Below are 20,565 nucleotides of genomic sequence, written 5' to 3'. Positions count from 1 at the left end.
AGAAAGCGGGTGGCTTAGTAACAAAACGTTTAATGGGTAGTTGTAATTAACTGAGGAAATTTTTCGTATTTTGCATCAATTGTCCCTTAGCAGTTTTACCACAGTAGTAGATTAGTTGTGATCTGTGATTTCACTGTTGTATAGAGTATAAAAAAAAACTGACCATAAAATCCGCATTGCCTCCCCAAGCAAGTGATCTTTGTTGACTACCTATTTCTGACAGTTTAATCTAAAATTGAAAGAACAATATTTCTAGTAAATAAATGTCTTGCAAATTTGATTAAACCATTTTAAATTACTGAAAAAATGTCCGATTCTGAAGATGACTACATGTCTTTTAAGGTGTTGGTTGACTGGTAAAAATTTTCCTATGTTTAACAAATTTAAAAATAAATACTTTCCTCATTTTCAGCAAAGACGATGTGCGGCCAAGCCTCTTAGTTAACAGGGAAAAACGCAAGCACGAATTATTTAAAAAGAAATTCGAATCTTCAAGCAAAAGGCCAAAGACTTTGGGTGAAATAGAAAGAGAAAATAGAGAAAGGGGTTTAAATACAGCATTATCTTCTGAAAATAAGGGTTTTCGGATGCTTGAAAAGATGGGTTTCAAGTCGGGGGAGAGTTTAGGAAGAGCCAAAAGTGGTATCAAAGAACCAATAGATATTGTTTTGAAGCAAGGTACATCCGGAGTAGGCAGAGAATCTCATATAAAGGAAATGTTTACAAGGAAGCAGCATCAGAAGGTTAAAAACTTGAAGCATTATGAGGTCCAGTATAGATTGGCTAATAAGGAAAGGAAAAACTTGAGTCAAATGCGCAGAGATTTCTTCAAGGCTCAAAAAGTTTGTGAGGAATTAGATTTCAGGAGTGTAAGTATTTTCTATGGATATACAGTATTGGTGGTATAAATATGTACCTGGTTTCAGAATATTAAAGATCCAATAGAAGATTTCTTTTGGACTAAAGATACAATAAAAAGGAGAAGAAAAATGGGAAAGCATACTTGTGAAGATACAGACAGTAGTGATGAAGATGAAGAATTTGAACAGTATGTTACAGAAGAAAATTTGTTTGCTTTAATTGATTATATCAGAAGTAAACATTTGTACTGTCTTTACTGTGTTATAACTGGAATAGACATAGAGGATTTAAAAGAAAATTGTCCTGGGCCTTATAGAATGGATCATGATGATGAACTGGATTAAACAGTTTCGGTTGTTTATTTATTTATCTTTTGTTGTTTCCACTTAATGCAATTGAAATGTTAATTTCTTTTGTGCATTTGATTTTCAGTGGGCAAGTTGAAAATTTCTGATTTAAGCTATTCAAATGGCAGTTTAAAGTGTTATAAGTTGGTTACTTGATTGTACAATAAAATGACTGTATAGTTGAAATTTGTTTTATTGATCAAATGTAAGCTAACAAAATAGTAAATGAAATGCAAATAAATTAGGAGAACAACTTATGTTTTAACAGGTTTAACATAAATACCTCTATAAATCTACATAGCAAATGAATGCACTAAATATTATTGAGAGCCCGTTGACAAAAGGGCTAAAAGCCCAGCAGCTGAGCCAATTGACAAAGTGTAGTTAACAGCAGGAGAAAATGAACGCAAAAAATAAAAACTAGCAAAAATAACTATTGTTAAAAATAGAGCATTATTATGGAAAATGGAATAAGTAGTAGCTTCAAAATCTGCGACTTCATTCTTCTGCCACAATATTCTCTCATCCTTTTCCTTTTTGCTCATCTTCTTGTCATCAGCAAGTTTTTTCATCAAATCTCTGGTAACTGCTTCCTCTCTCTTCACAGCAATTTTATGTTTCAAAGTAAATTTAGTGTTTCTATAGGCCATGGCTAACAAATATGTAGACACTACAGTCACACCCACAAACAGAATGAGTGAAGCATAAATGTCCATCATATGAATCCTCCAAAATAACCATATTGGAATTGCGGATACAATAAATGCGTTCCCATAAAATAGAGCTGATGATTTAGTCGAAACATTTCTACTGAAATCTTGAAGAAGTAGCTCCTCTTCTTTCGTAAATCCTTTATTTTGCTGTTTGGACATACTTTGGATTTTATTCACACACGCACAACAGAAACTTAATGCCAAATGAGGGTGACAACTGGTAAAAGACGTTTCAAGTAACACTTTTAAGTTATCCAAGCATCCACGTAATCACATGAACGATGATGCAGTAAACAAACTACACGTTGGCGGTACAGAACACAAAGATTTTCTTCTTTTGATTGTCAGTGTTCAATGACTCTTCTTTTGGATTGAAAATTCTGAATAGACCAAGATGCAAATTATTGTATAAGTATCATTAAAGATTACAGGCGAATGAACTTCGCTTCGAAGAAAATTAATACGTTTTTTATTTCGTTCATTTTCTTTACTTTTACCTTATTGTGGGTTGCATATATAGCGTCAGCGCGACGTCGAATGCTTTCCGACCTGACCTATAAAATTGTAATTTCTTATGAAAATATGTAAGAAGTACATTGCAAACAAATGTACTGATCTGAGTTAGATTTAATATCTATTTAGACGCTTTTTAAATTCTCGGATTGGTTGCATATTTTATAAACAGTTTACACACTAACAACATACTGAAATAGGCGACATCTAAGGGCAAGAGGAAAAGGCTGCACGTTACTTTTTGTGCGGATTGTTTTTGTTGAATGTTGTGCGCACTTCGATTGTGCGAGAGTCGTTCTTGGATGTCAAACCGAACAAAACAGCCAGCACCACTTAGTGCTTCGAAGAGCAAGTGACAGGTAGAAGGTTGTTGTCGTTGTTCTGTTGACGGGGGGACGGGAACTTGGTTGACCTGGCTACTAAATCGCACTGCAGGTCCCCCAAAACGTGGGGAATCTACACTGATATCGGTTATAGTCAGTGTCGGTGTGTGTCTAGTGGTGCTAGTGAGAGTGAAAAATTCGGAAATACGAAATTGTGAATATGGCACACAACCAGGACGAGGCCAAACAGGTATTGAGAGTGGACCAGGATTCTGAAACTGATCTCCAAGCTTTGTTTGACACTGTCTTAAAACCGGACTCTAACAGACCACTACAGGTGCCATGGAGCATGCGAAAACTCCCAGATTCTTTCTTTAATCCTCCGTCAACTGGGTCTAAATCCATCAACCACTCTCGTGAAAATTCCGTCGATTCTGCCTTTGGCAATGGCAATTCTGGCCCTGTAAATTCAGTTCCTCTTCAGACAGCTCATCACAGGGCACATAGTTCGCCTGCATCTTTGCAACAAACATACGCCGTTGGGCAACAACAAGCCCCAACACATCATCACATTAAACAACGATCATACGACGTAGCCAGTAAGAATGAAGACAATACACCCCTGCCCCCAGGTTGGGAACAAGCACGCACCCCAGAAGGGCAGGTGTATTATTTAAAGTGAGTACCTACCTGTACCTGTTGACGACAGGTTTTCCGGGTCAGATTGTTAGGCCACAGGACCGGATTGGGTGATTGTGTACAATTTTATTTTCTAAACCAAAAACATTTGTCTGGTTTTGTATTTAATTTCATTTTATTAATACTGCTGCTGTTTAGACCTTAAGCATATATTGTAATATGAACAAATATAATAAGTAATTTTTTATTATTTTATTTTATTTTTAATCACCCAGTACCGGATTCCTGGCCATAATTGTACATATTTTTCTCTACTCACTTTTTATGGCGGAATTTAGAAATTTTAAGGTAATACAGATGAGGCCACCATTCCTAACAGTTCTCTAAGCTTTACTGAAAACAATTACCGACATTACGAAACGGTAGTGCGTATACAGTTTAAAGATTTATCACGAGATTGTGCTTCATAGAGCAATGTTTCCACTTTAGGATTTTAAAAGCTGTCGTAAAGTATTTTTTGTTCGGTATTTGCGTTTTCTTTTTTGTAAACTACGTCGTAGAATACCGGTCGAGTAAGGTGTTTTTTAATTGGTACGATAACGAACGTTCAAATATAGCAGCGATAACGCGTTATCCGTGATCAAACACTTAAAATTTTCAATCTAGGAAAACCCAGTTTCGCTAACAATAACTCGCAACGTTGTGCTCAAATGGAAGAAACTGCATTCGACCGAATTTATTGCGGCATTACATGTCAATCGATGTTGTTTTGACTTATTGACACATGCGTCGTTTAACTTACTTTTAATAGTGCCGTTCGTCGAGGTTTCAACTAACCTGGAAAACCTGGAAACGTCATTAAATTTAAGTTATTTACTCGGTTATGCCTTCCTGTTTCCTTGAATAAATATTTTTGCTTTGTGACACAAAAATGTCAATATCCAACAATAATCAAATCAAATAAAAGTCAAGACAAATAATCAAATCAAATTATTGTTTCTGTATTCTGAATTTTTAGAAAAAATTAGATGATATGGCTACATATTCAATCCTTTATAGGTACATTCTCCAGTAGCCGGAAGGTTGTTAAAAGGTTACATTTCTTTTTTTGTATATTTATCATTCATTTTCATCTATTTTCTGACTTGCCAATTTATTCGAAGGAATAGCGAAAATTCTGCAACTAACCATAGAAAATGCAAATATAGGTTTTTTTGTCAAACCAAAAATTGAGCCTAAAGCAACCGTTTTTTAGAAAATTATTCACGATTATTTACATTTAATTTTGATTCTAAGCACCTTGTGTTTACTTACTGTGCAATTAAAATTTGGGTCAGTGATTGATCGGCAATCAGCATTCCAGCAGTAATATCTACAGTTTACGTATTCCGGTAATGAAAGAGCCTGTATTACTTATTTCCCATTTAGCTTCGAAATCTGCAGGTTCTGCAAAACCCAGAATGCGAAGTATAACTTCCGGGGGAGCGAGTGGAATCAAGTTACAATTTCAGAGAAATCGGAAGGGCAGGTTTTAGCGAGCAGATTTTTAAAAATACGTATATTATGTTGCGCAAGGCCATCAGTTATTGCAGGCAAAGTATTGCTTCTAAATTTAACACGAGGTCCTAGACATTTTTTGAAATTGTACAAGATTCTAGTATTTTATATGCGATGGCGTAATTTTTTCAGACCTAAGGCGAAACGATGCCCAGAAAAAAAAATCAATATTCGCATTTTGCTCAAATATATTTTTTTCAGAGATTTCGATGCTCTAGTACTATAAGCTGCGTATGTATGTAGTTACGCCATTCTTAATAATATGTTGACAAAGAATATTCTCAAAACTATTTCAGAAACGCTTACACACAATTCACTTGGTGAAAATACTTTTTAAAGTAAAGTAAGTACTGATAATTCGTATATGGATAGTCTTGAAAAGATAGCTTAACAACTGGCTCCACTACACTAGTATGCTAGATCGAGGGGGAAATAAATAATAAATATTCCAGCATAAGGGTTTCCCTCCCCACGAATTTACTAATATTTCCCCAGATATTTTCAAATTTAATAAATAATTCACTTATTTCATGCATTTTTTTTGTCACATTTTTTGGTTATTTCTCTAATAATACCTAAACGACTTAGAAATAATTAATTCAAATACAAATACGGTTTCAATAAATGAAGTAACGATAATACAAGATATATATTTCGTTTATTAACAAAATAAATTACTGTTGTAAAAATACAGAAAATAAATAGTACAATAGTACAAGAGTTATCCATATCCATAAATGGGGAATCAAACCTATTAATCTTAACTTAAATCCTAACTTCCCTGCGGCAGTCTCAAAACATCTTCATTTTTCTTGGTATAATTCCGAGTATAATTCCCAGATATTGTATTATTTTATTAACTCTCCAAAAAATAGATTTATTTATCTAATCAGTAGCTCAGATAATCAATCGATAATCGATTTTAATTTTGTTCACAACTCAAAATTTATAAAATAAATAAGGGACACTGTAACACTTATTTATTTATTTATTTTTTTTTTAATAATTTATTTAATCAATACCATATTTTTTTGTAAGTAATTTAACGCTTTGTGCATTCTTTAATTCAGCTGACAGGAATTTGAATTGAATATCAAAATCATTTCTTCAGTGAATATTATACAAAAGCCTCTTTGATAGAGTAATCAAATGGTCATTCAGATAAGATGGCATTAAATTATTCTTAATTTTAAAAATCATCAAAATAGTATAATATTGGAATCAATCTTGACTTATTTCACTCTTTGCTGTTACTGTTAGTTTTTGGGAAGTTGTTTGAAATGCAAGTCTTAATAATAAAAGTTATATATTCACAATGAGAAGAAATAACAATTAATAAATAAAAGATTTTTTTTGCTCTCTACTCTAAAATACCCAATTGTGCACTGATAGAAAAGTGCCACTTTAAGATAAATTTAAAAAATGCCGATATGTAATTATTAAATAAACATTTCAAAATAATTTCCGGTTTGCATTGTAATGTTTTAATCAACATAGATTAATAATTATCAATTAGCACTAAATGTCTTAAACATTCCATTTTCTATAAATAAAATTACACAGTTAAAGTTATAAAAATAAGTAATTATTTATTAAATTAAATTAAATATTTAAAATAACCGCAAGCGCCCATTTCTTAAAAATATGCTAATTACACTATAAACTCAAGTTTCCCGTTGAGACATACACAATGTACTCTGAAGGAAAAGAAAAAGTTAAGAAACAGAATTTTGAAAAAAAGAATTAAAAATAACATTTGCTTTTTACAAAACTTCTGGATTTCTCCTGCGTCGGTTTTTGCTTAGTCGAAATTGCTGACGTTTGTTTGTTGTTTGTTGGCTTCTTCAGAGCTTGACGGAAACTGAGAAGAAGAAAAACTTATTTTGTTTAATAACTACTGTATACTGACACTGGTATTTATTTTTTTATATATTTTCATTTTTTATCATTTGTAATTTATGAATTATTTTTCAAAATCGTAAAAATTATTTACATATTACATATTACGTCTCACTGTAAGCAGCTGAGGTCAATTTTATTATTTCGTGAAAATATTTCCTTCTGATTAAATAACATATATGCGGTATTATGTCGCTTGCGATTTAGTATGCGAAGCAAATTGCTTAAAATTTTAATACCTGATAATATAAAACGTAAATATCAAAACGCGCCGCTCGCAATTTAAATTATCGGGTTTTCCACTGGCTGGCAAGCCTTGAAGTGAAAAATAATATAATTTTTGGCAGTAAGGCCTTCCATTTCGTATACACGGGGTAATTAGACGACGCTGCTTGGATATTTTTAGATTTTAAAATTCTAGGCGCCTGAGTCTCGGGACATCGAACTTGTTAAAATCAGCTCTAAACAATATGGCCTTATTCACACGTTTTAACACAACTCCACGGAATCTTAACAATAGTATAGCGAGTAGCGAGAACTAGCGGTATTTTCTCAGCTAAAATTTATAGTTTTGTTAGCTATAAAATTTAATATAAAATTAAAGTTATAAGATGTTATTGATGGCCCATTTGTAAGGCAACCAAATTACCTTTTTATACCTATAAAATTCCTATTGTTGCTGGGGATATTTTTTTTGTAAATTTTCTAATAGTAGGAAATATTTAAATAAAATAATATTATTTCTCCAGAACAGTTTTTTGATTTTTGAGTGTTTTTTTAGGATTGCTTTTTATTTGAAACTTAATCGAAATTAAACGGCAGTTAATTTTTAACCTTGGTATACTTGGCACTGACATCTTTGGCTAGAACTTTGGCGTCGCTAGTATTCGGAATACAATTAAACAACAGTTAGTCACATCGATATTTTTGGTTACTGGCTTTCCAACCGTTCATCAAAAGTAATGACTTTTTAATGTCTTCCAGTTTATATTTGTTTATTTATTGCAAGAAGGTCTTTAGTCCGTTGCCATTGATATACGCACTCGAATATGATTGACGGAAATTTCCGTTACTGCTGTTTCATTCGGAATCCAAATATGTCAAATAAATGTACTTTAATTCATTTTTATCCGCTTATCCATGGAAAGTCATCACGTAACCCGAGCCACAAAGCAACTCAAAGCATCTAAAATAATATCAAATTGGAGTTTTTTCTGACCTACTTTTTTAGCACTGAATTAATATGTAATTAGTACCTGAAAATATTGCAATAGTTTTATAGAAAAGATATCCAAGCATAAAATGACCAATAAACAGAGTTTGAAACCAATCTTTGAAATAATAACGCACAGATTTTTAAGTTTTTAAGAGCGTGTTACAAGTTGACATATTTTTTTATGTAAACTACCTCTGGTTTCCACAGGAATCACTTTCAAATATTATATATAAACTCACGTTTCAACCATAGTCTGTCACTTGCAATATAGGTAACGAACGCTTTCCAATTTATGTAGGTGAGCTTTGCCATTTTTAATGTGTTAAACGGCATTGTTTAATATCGCTACTTGGAAATAGTTCGCCTAAGATTTCGTAAGTAGTATTTTAAAACCAACTTATAGGGAGTGGTTGGCTGATCTGCTTGATAATTATTCTGTTTTGGTGACCAGCTCATAGGCTTGTAAGTTTAATCTGAGTACGAATTATTTTCCCACGTGTTGTTGCCTAAGACCAATTAGACCAAAATCGAAAGTTTGAAGATATACGCTTCACTAATGACGTCTTAACGCCAAATGAGACTTTGCATTTATTTGATTTGACCAAAGTCTTACAAAATTTTTGAGTTTTCATTCTGTTTCAAAAGGATTTTTGCAATACACGATTCAGATTTCCAGACAAACCGATTTTTTATTAATTCCTCAAAAACTTTAAAAACTATTTTTCTGCTTTTTTTCGTTCCTTTAGTTTAAGTGAATTTTTGAAGTTAAACCGTTTTTTCAATAAATACATCTGATTAATTATAATTGTTTTAGTCGAGGTACATTAACGATAATCCCGTTTTTAATGTTTTTTTGAACGAAGCTAATAAGTAAATTTTGGTCAAAGTGAGCTCCAAGGTTTTAGACTGATTAATAAAAAAACCTTTTTCTTTTAAAAACGATAGCCTAAATCTAGAAAACAAAACAAGTTAGGAAACTTGTTTATATGAAAAAACGCTAATAAATATGCTCTTAAAATGTTTCTATTGAATTTTGAAACACCCTGTATACCATCGCTTGTAACATAACCGAAAAAAGACAAGAAAAAGGAAATTGTTATATAAAAAATGGTTACTTTATTAAAATTGAGACGATGAAGTGTGAGGAAATTCGGGGAAATATAGGCAAATATTTCCAAAATATGGGGAAATATGTATCCAAAATTCGGGAGGTCGATTCTTTTGACTAAAATAATAAGACTTTCCTTATACCATTTTGCATTTGAATGTTTTGGTTTCAATAAATGTCAGAGTGAAATTGGGTTAATAATTTTATATGTTTTCCTTAAATCTAAGATTTTTCAAGCATTGTTGGTATATTCATTATCCTGTAACTTAACCAAACAAAGGTTACCAAGATATAAATTCGAGTTAACACACACTCGCGAAAAATTATTCGTCTTCATAAAAGAGTTGACTGATGGTTGGTATAGGCTCTTGGAATCCGCATGTCCTTCAGATTCAAAGTAGTTCGCAACGGTTTAGAGATAGTGCAGCTACAACGATATCCACTCACGAGTCTGCTAATATTTACCTGTTTTCAATGAATTATCCGTCCTTTAAAGGCCAAACTAACCGCAGACTCTATAGTGTTGTACATTGCAACGGAAGTTTGACTTACGTGGACTATACGGGGGCCGTTATATGAGTAGCTGTACTATGCCGACGTAGTTATCTATATAAAATACTCGATACCTGTTTGGCATCGTCTTTGTTGCAGCGGCTTGGAATCTCAGTACCTGCTCGGGTTTACCTCGATTTGTAGGCCTTCGCAGAACCGGGGTAGACTATGCTGTAAACTGCATCAAAGATTATCTCGATTTTGCAAAAAGAAAAAATAAAAAAAATACTGAATAATATCAGTTGTTATAGAGCTTTAGTTTTCCAATTACAAGGTTACTGATATCTACGCGAAGTAGTAATGTTAAAAAATATTTCTGTTTTCTAGATTGTAGTTTCGTGTTCTTCGCATTTTTGGAAAATATTAATAAAATCGATAATCATTTTAAAAATCAATACTACATGTCTTGAACACTAAGCTGTTGTTAATCTATATATCCCGACTGTTTACTAATCTCTGACATAAGGGATGAGAATTCTCGCCTAATTTTTTTTTGTCCTTTGTGTACTTTTTAATTAGTTCACTGACGGATATAACGTAAGAATTCTCGTTCCTTTTGCTTTGTTTGTTTTTTTAAGGGGCACAATATCTGTCCATCTCAAAAAGGCATCAGAAAGTTTAAAAAATCCTTTTTTTATGTAATAAAAATAAATGTTTCACATCTGTGACGATCAATGAGAAAAGATCTAGGTTCTTTGTCCTGTGTCTTACATGGACAACTTACAGGTAATCAGACTCACTCCTCTCTTCTGATTTTCACCCAGCTTTGCTCGGCATTAAGTGTCTCAGAAATTTTTGATGGAATTTCTAACCTTCCAAATAAACTTCGTGGTGGTCCAGATATGATCCTTGATTATCATTGGAAGGAGGTTCGCCATTTTCTTGCCATTGTTATGTTGTCCCACCCACTACTTTCCTGCTGGGTGGCTATATTTTCAGAATCACATAGATTCTGTGAAGAGAGTGCAACACAATTTTGTTAGAGTTTGTGCTTTTAAAAGTGGAGTTGATTTTATTAACCACCATAGGCCAATTGATAAGTAAGCTCGATTTACTTCCTTTAAGCTTTCGTAGAGATCTACAATTGAATTTAGTCTGAATATAAGAGAGTTACGTTGTCAATCAACTTTTAATACACCTTCGATCGATAGATCTATGATAAATAATTTAAGTATATTGACATGTTTAACCTCGCGTTTAACATAACTTTAAATCATTTAAAAACGTGTCTACGAATTTGTGATTTGTATATTGTTGTTCTTATTCTCAGTTTATTCTTCGTAAATAATCTTGTCTTTCCAGTTTATTTATGATCTGTCTTAAAACACACTTTGTTTGGTACGATATTGATTTAATGTTAACGAGTGTATTTACACTTAATCGCAATTAAATTCAGATATAAATTTTATAATTACGAGAATAAATCTAAAATTAGAGTTATCACGTTTATATTATACAATATATACACACGCCTTATTTTTGATTTTGTGGGACCCGAGTTCAGTTAGGAATAACACCCGCCCGCATGTTTTGAAATGCTACTGATTAATTTCTTGATAGATCGGTACCATTCAAAGAGGAATATTTTGATATACGTCGGAAATGTTTAATGTAACAGCGGGTTTCAATCAAAACTGTAAATAATTCAACAGCATTGCTGTGGGTTTCGCCTTTTTTGCCATTAATAGAATCAGTTCGTTTTTCCATTACTAGTTTTTCTTCTTGCGATGAACCTAGCTATATATGTAGGTGCTACATACCAGCCTAGACTTTCACTAGTTACATTACATTTTGCCCCGCTATTGCAAATGTCGATTTTATAAATAATAATCGTTTTTTTCTATTCCGTTGAAATCGCATCCACGATTTTCTTAAATTACTAGTTAAATTTATGCTGTTTTAAATGTCACCGCCACTGTTAGAGTTGCGAATCTTTTTTTATATAACAAGTATTTTTTTCTGTCTGCTGTGGTCATGCTGCAATAATAATAGTGCAAATTATTAAATAAATAAACTTCATGTTACAGTCACACTACAAGGACAACAACCTGGGAAGATCCTAGGAAATCCCTAGCAGCAACCCAGCACCAAAGTTCTGAGCATCTATCTCCTCATCAAGTTCATACTTCACCTACATCTACTAGTAAGTCGTGTCACATACATAAGCACTTTGTTGTGTTATTGGCAAAACAATACAAAAATGGGGATCTCCTACATTCTAGATGCCAAAGTGAATAGCGATGTAGAACTGGGGCCTTTGCCAGAGGGCTGGGAGCAAGCACAAACTGCTGAAGGCGAAATTTACTTCATCAACCACCAAACTAGGACGACGTCTTGGTTTGATCCCCGAATACGTAAGTAAAGGGATGGGTTTTTTCGATAGTTGATTTGAATTGACCGGTAATGGTGGATACAGCTCAGCATTTGCAACAAAGGACTCCGACCGGTTTGCAGCCATCGTGGCATTCGTCGGTAGCTTCTTCGCCTCAAAGGGCTCAGCAAATCAGGCTGCAACAGCTTCAATTGGAAAGAGAGAGACTAAAACAAAGACAACAAGAAATTCGGAGGCAACAGGAGATTATGATGAGGAGTTCGTCTACCGATTTGCCCGTCATGGACCCGTTCTTGTCTAGTCTTACAGATCATTCTCGTCAAGAATCGGGCGACAGTGGGCTCGGTGAGTTGAATACATTTAGACTTGCTGTGTATACTATCTCTTTTCGTTACAGGAATGGGTACAAATTTTTCAATGCCTAATACACCAGAAGATTACTTGGCCAATATAGACGACAATATGGACGTTACAAGTGAGAGCCATACGCTTTCCTCTGACTTAACCTTAAGTAACCCTATAGATTCTACAGATGATTTGGTCCCTACACTCCAGTTGGTGGATGAATTCCCTATCCTAGATGACGTCCAGTCGTTAATAAATCCATCCACTACCAAACCCGATAACAGCCTAATTTGGCTGTAGTTAATTAAACCCTTTAGTTAACAGATCGTTATTACCTGTATCCAGAGAGTATCCAGGGTGTACTTTCATTTTACCAGTGAAAATGTATCTGTTAAAGGTAAGTATGCAAAAATGTTGACGGTACAGGCCGACCAGTATTGCATACTAAAATGAAAATATGCAACTCAAAAAAAGATGTATTATTTTACCTGTCAGTTCCAGCGGAAATTGCAATATGGTTTATTTATTGTTCGAGTAATCGAGTAAATTTTAAGTTGTGGTTTATCTTCAAAATTCACGTTAACTCGTTTCTTTTTAGCAATTCTAGGGTGCTACCGTAAATCCCCCATTTTCGTATTATTATGTTTTAGATTTTAAGCATATAGTGTTATAGTTCAGTTACGTGTTGTGAAGTAAGTAAGGTTACTATCGCTAAAATTTTAATTAATTGTTACCAATTTTGTATCTCGATGTGGTGCTGGATTTGTCGTCGGCAACATGGCGGAAAATCTAGCGCCGACGCATTTTTTAAGCTGTTGCATTTTGGATAGTTTTTTCTTTACGTTTTTGTTGGCAACTTTGAATACCTTGCGTCGTGTACCGCCATATGTAGGGTGTCCAAAAACGTGTCGCTAATGGTAAGCGAAATAATATGGCTTGTATCTACACTACACTACACACTGCTGAAAATCAACTTTCTTGAACCTGAACCGAATGAAATGTAAAGTATGCATTTGGTTGTTCTTTTTTTCGTAAAAAAACTGTAAATCTATAGAACTGGTAAACCAAAAAACCCAGGCCTTTAGGGGTTGCCCTGGACACTCTGTATACGTGCGATCATTAATTTTGATGCGCAAGGAATTTGATTTGTCCTGCGACGCCGAAAGAGCGATATAAAAAATTTCCATGTTGCAGCTCTGTGCAATAAAAAGCTCAGTATTAACAGAGGTGGCTAAACACAGGGAGAGTGGAATCAAAGTGGCTTAACTTAAATGCGAAAGAGCTGAAACTTATTCTGACACATCACTTACCTTTGCGCAGAAAAGTAATTGATGTAATGATGGTTTTTTAGCACGCGGAAACATAAATGAATAATTCAATATATAAAAATATTAATGCACTACCTGCTCCTTAAAGGAGCGGTTAAGTTGCATTTGTTTGTGATTGTTATTTTGATTGAGGTAACAATATATGATGCTCATACAAAACCGATCCATCCAATATGGTGCCTTTATACATGTAAAATTATTATAGAAATTTCTATATATAACAATTGTTTCCCCTTTTAAGCTCTAAGCTATAAGTTTTATTATACAGTCTTAATATATTACATTTTACTAACAATTTTATTAACAGTGCCTTTGAGAGACTTTTGCGTTAGATGAAAATCTTGTACACACACTTATAAATTAAACCAAGCAAACGGCCAGCCATGGGCATAACAAAATGTTGGGTTTCACACTGCTATAAAGCTACAGCACAAAGAGTGATTTTAAGGCGGTAAACCAGAACAATTTGCCACCTTTTTGTGTGTATAAAAGAGGTGACTTCTTCGCAATAATGAACGAATGAACCCGAAAGCTGGGTTTCATTAAACTATGTGGAACCCCACATTTATTAGTCGTGTGCTTTGCGATAATTATAAAATATTTGCTTGACGTTTATATAAATCGAGTTAGATTTTTTACCCTTGCAAAAATCGTGCACCGCTATGGCTCGTTTGGAATTTGCAGCAAATGTGCACTAAGTTAAACAATAACGCAGAGTTTTGAAGCAATAAGTGTATCGCAATTAGATTTTAAAAAAATACTCGTAAACGAACCTACTGCTCAAACAAAAAAACTTGGCCTTCACCATTATTTGGAACTTTTAATCAAATTTTACTGTGATATTTTAATATGTACGGAAGATCGTTTAGTAAATGTTTAAAAAAAACTGTATAAAAGCTATATCAACCGTCACTTAACTTTTTTTTATCAAAACGTCAAAATTGATTTTATAACGAGGCAGATATGTAGGTAATTTTTAGTTAAGAAATAATTTTTATTTTCCTTTTTTTATATTTTTCTATGTAAATTTATTGTCACCTCACTATACAGCCTAATACACATTTAATTATTATTCGATTATTATTGTATCGTAAAGCGTAAATAAGGTCTAAATTATAATGTAAAGTGTCTTTAATTTTTAGGTTGATTTTAAACTGTATATTTTTAATTATTCTGGATAAACTTTAGACCGATGACAATTGTTTCAAGACATTTTTTCAGTTGTAGCATCCATAAAAAGCAAATATTTTGGTATTATATTGATTATTTATTGCTATTACTTTGATTGATTGCATTTTGGGTGCTTAGCCTCTATTTAAGAGGTGTGATCCATTAACAGAATCAAAATTGTTCATTGTTCAATCAATAATAATGTGAGGGTTTTCTTATAGAAATATTTTCGGGGTTGCTTTTGTAAGAAGAAAACCTCAGAAAAGTGGTGTTCGTTTTTTTAGTGGCGTCAATAAATGTCCGCCAAAATATGCAGAGATTCCGCACGAACGCCACTGGTGGAAATAAAAAAAATCTTAGGTATCAAAATCGCGTTTTTAAATATTGATATTTAATTTGAAAATACATATAAGGGAAAAAAGGACTTGAATTATAATGGGCATTATAACTGTTTTTTTTTTGTTTCAATTGTTCCGTCGAGATTATCCAGACTTGTAACATTTGAATGAACTGATAACAAATATTTTAATTTACATACATTTTATTTACAATTTTATTTTATATGTGAGATTGGTATTGTATTTGTTTATTGTTAATTTGTATGACAATACTGTAAATATAATTAAACAAAACATTCATTTTTTACTTCCTGCTTCTAAAATAAATTCAGTTATTCTTACATTATTTTCCTTTATAATATACGCATGATTTTGGGAAAACCATCCATGGCGTTTTCACTCCATAATAATAACTTTTATTTTTTAGGCCAAATTCTAAACATCGTAAAGTTGGTAGACGATGTGGCCACGTTTTTCATTTTTTAAAGAATGGACCTTATAGGTTTTCTATCTATTATTTAAAAAAAAATACACAACAATATACAGAAATAAACTTTATTTTGAGGGACAATTAATATATTAAATTAAACCCGGAATTGGTAAAGTAAGGAAACAATTTTGGCAAAAAAAATACTGATTATAAACTTTGCACTTTTAAGACATTGCAAGACAAATATTAAAACTTGGTTTAATATAATTTTTTTTTACACAAAATAGACGCTACCAATATTAAGAAACAAAATGTGACAAGACAAAGTTTATCATCAGCTACAAAGAACTTAATATTAATGGAGTAGCAACAAACAATGTTTTGTAAAATGGTATGTTTTATGGCAGTAAAGTTGGGATATTTTGTAGTTCCTATGCCCTACTCCAGAAAGACATTCACTGAGACCAGCTGAAGATATGTTTGGCTTAAATTCTTAGCAAACATTACAAAAAAAATTGGAAAACAATAAAATTTTAAGGGCTTATAACAATAATTGAAACATATTAACTTCTATTTGCTATCCTTAGCCCAATACCATCAGCATCTGGCATGTACATACAAGACCTTATAAGCAAAAGTAATAAAATTCAGAAGGGGAAATCTCAATATCACATTGGGGTCCCATATCTTTACCAACAAAATATTGCAAAATTTCCTGTTTTGAACAGGTTTGATAAAACATACAAAACTTAAAATCTTAAATTCTAATCAGTCAACATGGTTATACTGATAAATCACAAAAGTGGGTAATTATTGTTTACAAAGCGTATCACATATAAAGCTGAAAGTATGCTCTATTATTGTTTTCGGGGGCCCAAATGTCTCGTTACGAATCATTTTCAAGTAATTATCGGTGAAAATATTTCTTACCTTTCTCAGTCTCCCGATTCTCCTGAAATCAGTATGTGCACAGGTTTTGGAACAATTGTAACAAAGGGAAAAATACTTACGTCTTGGCTGATGCCATATTTTCTGGTTCCAAACTTCCGGAAAATCCCACCAAGGTAAAGCTGCTGCTGCTAGTACCGCTACCGGAACTATCATTGCGTACTCGTATTGACAGTGGCAGCGAGTGTTTTGAACTTCTCAAAGAGGATCTTGGAGAAGAGGCAACCGAGCCATGATCTGATGCTACACGTTTGGCACAGGTCTCAGTACTTGCTTGCAGTTGTCTCTTCTTAAAAGGGGTATCAGGTGATGATTTTGATGATTCTCCATCTGCCCCGGAAATAGGACTAGTATCTTGGCATGATCCAGCAGGACTAGGGATTGGACTTAGACTTGATAGATTAATGTCCATTCCATTCCTAAATGTAAGTTCGTCTTTAAAACACCAGATGCACAAAAAATATTTACCCGTTAACTTCATCAATGTGACTGTCTGACTTAGAACTGGAATGGGTAGATGGAGCCGATAACATGTCGCTAGCAGAAGCCCAAGAATCCAAACTAAGATTTGAACCATGTCCGTTTGAGAGTATCCTAAAATATCAGCAATTGATCACCATACACAAGAACATACAATCAACTCTTTCTCAAAGGAAATATCTGCGAATATTACCTTAAACTAAAGTCATCACTAGCTATAAACTTAAGCATATAAAAGCAAAAATAAAATATTTCCTCCTTCTTGTGCAGTCTATTAGCTAAATGATGACCAAAAAGCATCCAGTCATAGCCAATTGTTAGATAAATTATTTGGTATTCATCTAGGCTCTGATGAATTAATCCATCGGCCCACAAACTCAGCCTTAACAAAGATATAAAAAGTGGCGTTCTATCCCACCCGCTAATGCAATGTATTAATATCCCAGAACTTTCTTCCTAAAAGAATAAATTGTATCCATCAAAATATATTGTTATTGCTAGGGCTTTCTTTGTGGGGGCACGTAAGGGCACAGAGTGCCCCTAAAGAAAATTTCGGAAATATTGAACAAGTGCCATAATTTTTCCAAAAAAATTAAAGAATTTGAGAAAAAAATGGATTTTTTTAAATAATAATAAAATCTAGTCCATTAAATTTGGAGTCAGCTTTAAAATGTATGTACCTACCTTAGTCTAAGTATATTGACAAATAATTTACTGTTTTATACTGTTCACGGGTCCAGCAAATTATGGACTCACAAGTTTCAAGAATTAGCATGCCCCCAAAAAAGAAATTATTAAAAAGGCCTATTTATTGTCATATTTAATGTCAAAATAAGAATCTTATAGGAATAACACTTACCTGCAACGACCTTAGAATATATTTAAGATAATTCTGAGTAATGGTAATGAGATCCCAATCCTTGTAACCTTCCCACTGAATATTAAGTGTATTCTCAGGAACTGAAAGTGTTGCATCATATGATGGATGATCCCAGTCGAATTTCAGTTTATCAGCACTCAATAATTTGTCATGGAACTTTGTAAAAAATTCACAGCCAGGATATGGAAATGATACAATTTTAAAATCTGAGAACCGTTCGGAGTCCACTTTTTCAGATGAACTAACGCTGAGAGAAAAGTGTGCCCTGTTAAGCTGCACTAACAATTAACATTACAATACTTACTACAACCCATATTTGCATTTTCTTTTTTCAACCATAAGATCAATTATGGTCATGGTATTAAACATTTTTAGCAATTTAATATCTTGGTTGCGAACATTATTACAGTGGGGCCAATTTTGTGACAGTTCCTCTTTGGTTGAGGAGGTTACTTCATCAAAATTCTTATTCAAGGTGTCAGTCCCAGTATCTTCACTAGGATACAAAAACTCTTTTAATGCTAAGAGATTATTAAGATTCAATTCTTGGAAGCCTGATCTGTAACATATCTCTGGAATACTAGCTAGAGTAGCTGAACGACATATATTTTTGCCCCTAAATTTGATGACAGGGACTGGAAAACGCTGCCTACAACTATAAACAAATTATAGAGGAAGATATCTGTGATTCATCACTTACCGAGCTAGTTTCGCACTTTGTAATAGCTCCAGGATCTCCCTTTCATCTAGTGCTTGGTTATCTTCATAACTTGTGCGTTTTTCACTGTCTATCAAAGGTATTGTACTGGGATAATGAAAACTTAAATTTCCATCATTGTTGGGAAGCTTTATGATGTTATAATCCACCTCCAACAAGTTGATGCAGCGTGTCAATATTTCATGGGCCTAAAAAATACTCATCCAATTAAGTAGTTTGAAAGAGACATACTTCAGGATAAACTTACCACAACATCTGTGGTAGACGCCACATAGGTAGTGATCGAAAAGTATTTCAGTAATTTTTGAATTTGTAAAATCTCTTCCTTAACATTTTCCATCTTAATCGGCTCTTTGGTAATACAAAAGGAGAAACGTAACTAACACAAAAACGATAAATGCAATATTTTACACCTTTTTGTACGTATTTAATGTGATACTTAAATTTCAATAATTAAAATGAATACCAATAAATCTCATTTTTTGTAAGGTTAGAATCGTTTGAATTAATGCCGGCTCCTCATGTCATAGAGAAAACAAAATTGGTTACTCAGTAATCACAGATAAAAGACATTAAAATCAATAACAATATCAAAATGTTTAATACAAACAACAAAAATACATTTTATTATAGTTTTCTTGAAGACTTCGGAATAATTGTTAAAAAAGATGGGTAAAAGATGATATGAGTTAATAAATAATTATAAAATATTCTGACAATTTTCGTAGTTCGTATGCATTCGTAGAGTAAACCGACCCCACTGTTCTATGCTGTATTTTCCGTAGTTCGTAGTCGTTACATTTTTTGATGCTAATTTTCTTTTCATTATTGGTGATTTATTTGATGCACAATTATTAGTATTTGGGGTATCGCTGTGGTTCTTTAGATGAGGCTGCGGCCTTCGGAAGCCTAATTCTTTTTTTTCCTTTATGGCAGAAGTTCAAATCTAAATAATATAAAATGACTCGTGAGTATTTCTGATATCTAAAAAAGTTTTTTTCCGGGATTGATAATTTTTATAGGAGGAAATCAGCGTGAACTAGCTCGGGCTAAAAACCAAAAGAAACAGCAGGAACTTAATAAAGGAAAAAAGACCGATGGCCTCACAGTAGAGCAAAGAAAATTCAGGTAAACTCTATATATCCTTTGGTAGGAGATGATACAAATAACAAGTTCCTGTGTTATTATATGCTCTATACAAATAGAAGGGAAGCAAAACCAAAGTAGTCGATAAATGTGCTCTTAGGGTAGGTTTGAAAGCGCTAAAAGTTAATACCAATAAAGTGTTCCAGATCTTTATAATTGATTAGTGTTTGTTTCTAAAATTTTGGTACATGCCTTACTCTTGGTGGGAAATTTTCAGAGACGCAGAAGTGATGAGAGAGAAACAAAGAAAAAAAGAGGAACTAAAACAAGCCCAGCCCTGTAAATAGCACTAGATTGTATTTAATTTTTAATTTAACTTCCCACTATTATGGTAAATGTCAATTTTTTATATAGCAACATTTTATTGTGAATTTTAAATGATATATCAACGATTATATAAAAATTTTATATAAAAGGTAATTCTTTATATTAAAATTTTATTGATTCAATTTTTATTTGCCTACACGACTGTTTTTATTCATTTTCAAACTGTATATTATAAAGTAGATTAGTGAGACCTAATGTTGGTTTGTGCTAAAATAAATAGTTAAATTTTAATATACATTACTTTACTGCTATCTCTATGCCCGCTAACATCCGCAGCTCCAAAAATGAATATACCAGCAGCATGAAGGAACAATGATTTTAGATTTTAGGCAGATGACTACACATCCCATAAGGAAAGATTTTCTTTTCATTTGTAAATGTTTTCATTCAGTTAA

The 20,565-nt window shown here is 33.0% G+C and overlaps 5 protein-coding genes across 7 annotated transcripts; 3 read left to right on the top strand and 2 right to left on the bottom strand.

Annotated features, from left to right (window-relative positions):
• The first annotated feature begins 157 nt into the window (after window positions 1-157).
• Window positions 158-1,337, top strand: LOC132708526 (G patch domain-containing protein 11). The gene is made up of 3 exons (XM_060680874.1): window positions 158-356; window positions 413-869; window positions 927-1,337. The coding sequence occupies exons 1-3, from the start codon at window positions 307-309 to the stop codon at window positions 1,203-1,205; spliced, it is 786 nt and encodes a 261-aa protein (XP_060536857.1). The 5' UTR covers window positions 158-306; the 3' UTR covers window positions 1,206-1,337.
• Window positions 1,338-1,391: 54 nt separating this feature from the next.
• Window positions 1,392-2,238, bottom strand: LOC132708527 (translocon-associated protein subunit gamma). Its single transcript, XM_060680875.1, has one exon. It carries the CDS (start codon window positions 2,078-2,080, stop codon window positions 1,529-1,531), a length of 552 nt encoding a protein of 183 aa, XP_060536858.1. The 5' UTR covers window positions 2,081-2,238; the 3' UTR covers window positions 1,392-1,528.
• Window positions 2,239-2,719: 481 nt separating this feature from the next.
• On the top strand, window positions 2,720-15,535 carry LOC132708524 (transcriptional coactivator YAP1-A). 3 transcript variants are annotated; one of them, XM_060680873.1, is made up of 6 exons: window positions 2,720-3,435; window positions 11,756-11,871; window positions 11,951-12,082; window positions 12,145-12,405; window positions 12,458-12,535; window positions 12,593-15,535. In XM_060680873.1, the coding sequence occupies exons 1-6, from the start codon at window positions 2,978-2,980 to the stop codon at window positions 12,703-12,705; spliced, it is 1,158 nt and encodes a 385-aa protein (XP_060536856.1). In that variant the 5' UTR covers window positions 2,720-2,977; the 3' UTR covers window positions 12,706-15,535. The 3 variants fall into 3 exon arrangements, with proteins under 3 accessions (XP_060536856.1, XP_060536855.1, XP_060536854.1); XM_060680872.1 differs by having other exon boundaries at window positions 12,584-15,535; XM_060680871.1 differs by having other exon boundaries at window positions 2,721-3,435; window positions 12,458-15,535.
• A 258-nt stretch (window positions 15,536-15,793) lies between these two features.
• LOC132708710 (myotubularin-related protein 14) lies at window positions 15,794-19,204 on the bottom strand. The gene is made up of 8 exons (XM_060681236.1): window positions 18,945-19,204; window positions 18,680-18,885; window positions 18,284-18,634; window positions 17,959-18,226; window positions 17,293-17,555; window positions 17,088-17,213; window positions 16,682-17,038; window positions 15,794-16,623 (listed from the first exon to the last, which is right to left on the bottom strand). The coding sequence occupies exons 1-8, from the start codon at window positions 19,035-19,037 to the stop codon at window positions 16,482-16,484; spliced, it is 1,806 nt and encodes a 601-aa protein (XP_060537219.1). The 5' UTR covers window positions 19,038-19,204; the 3' UTR covers window positions 15,794-16,481.
• A 265-nt stretch (window positions 19,205-19,469) lies between these two features.
• LOC132708817 (putative SERF-like protein) lies at window positions 19,470-20,405 on the top strand. The gene is made up of 3 exons (XM_060681415.1): window positions 19,470-19,664; window positions 19,720-19,825; window positions 20,061-20,405. Exons 1-3 carry the CDS (start codon window positions 19,658-19,660, stop codon window positions 20,128-20,130), a joined length of 183 nt encoding a protein of 60 aa, XP_060537398.1. The 5' UTR covers window positions 19,470-19,657; the 3' UTR covers window positions 20,131-20,405.
• Window positions 20,406-20,565: the final 160 nt, after the last annotated feature.

The sequence above is a fragment of the Cylas formicarius genome, unplaced genomic scaffold (assembly GCF_029955315.1).
Source record: "Cylas formicarius isolate icCylForm1 unplaced genomic scaffold, icCylForm1.1 PGA_scaffold_12__32_contigs__length_19106922, whole genome shotgun sequence".
In the NCBI taxonomy this organism is placed as follows: Eukaryota; Metazoa; Arthropoda; class Insecta; order Coleoptera; family Brentidae; genus Cylas; species Cylas formicarius.
This window is presented reverse-complemented; position numbering and strand designations above follow the sequence as displayed.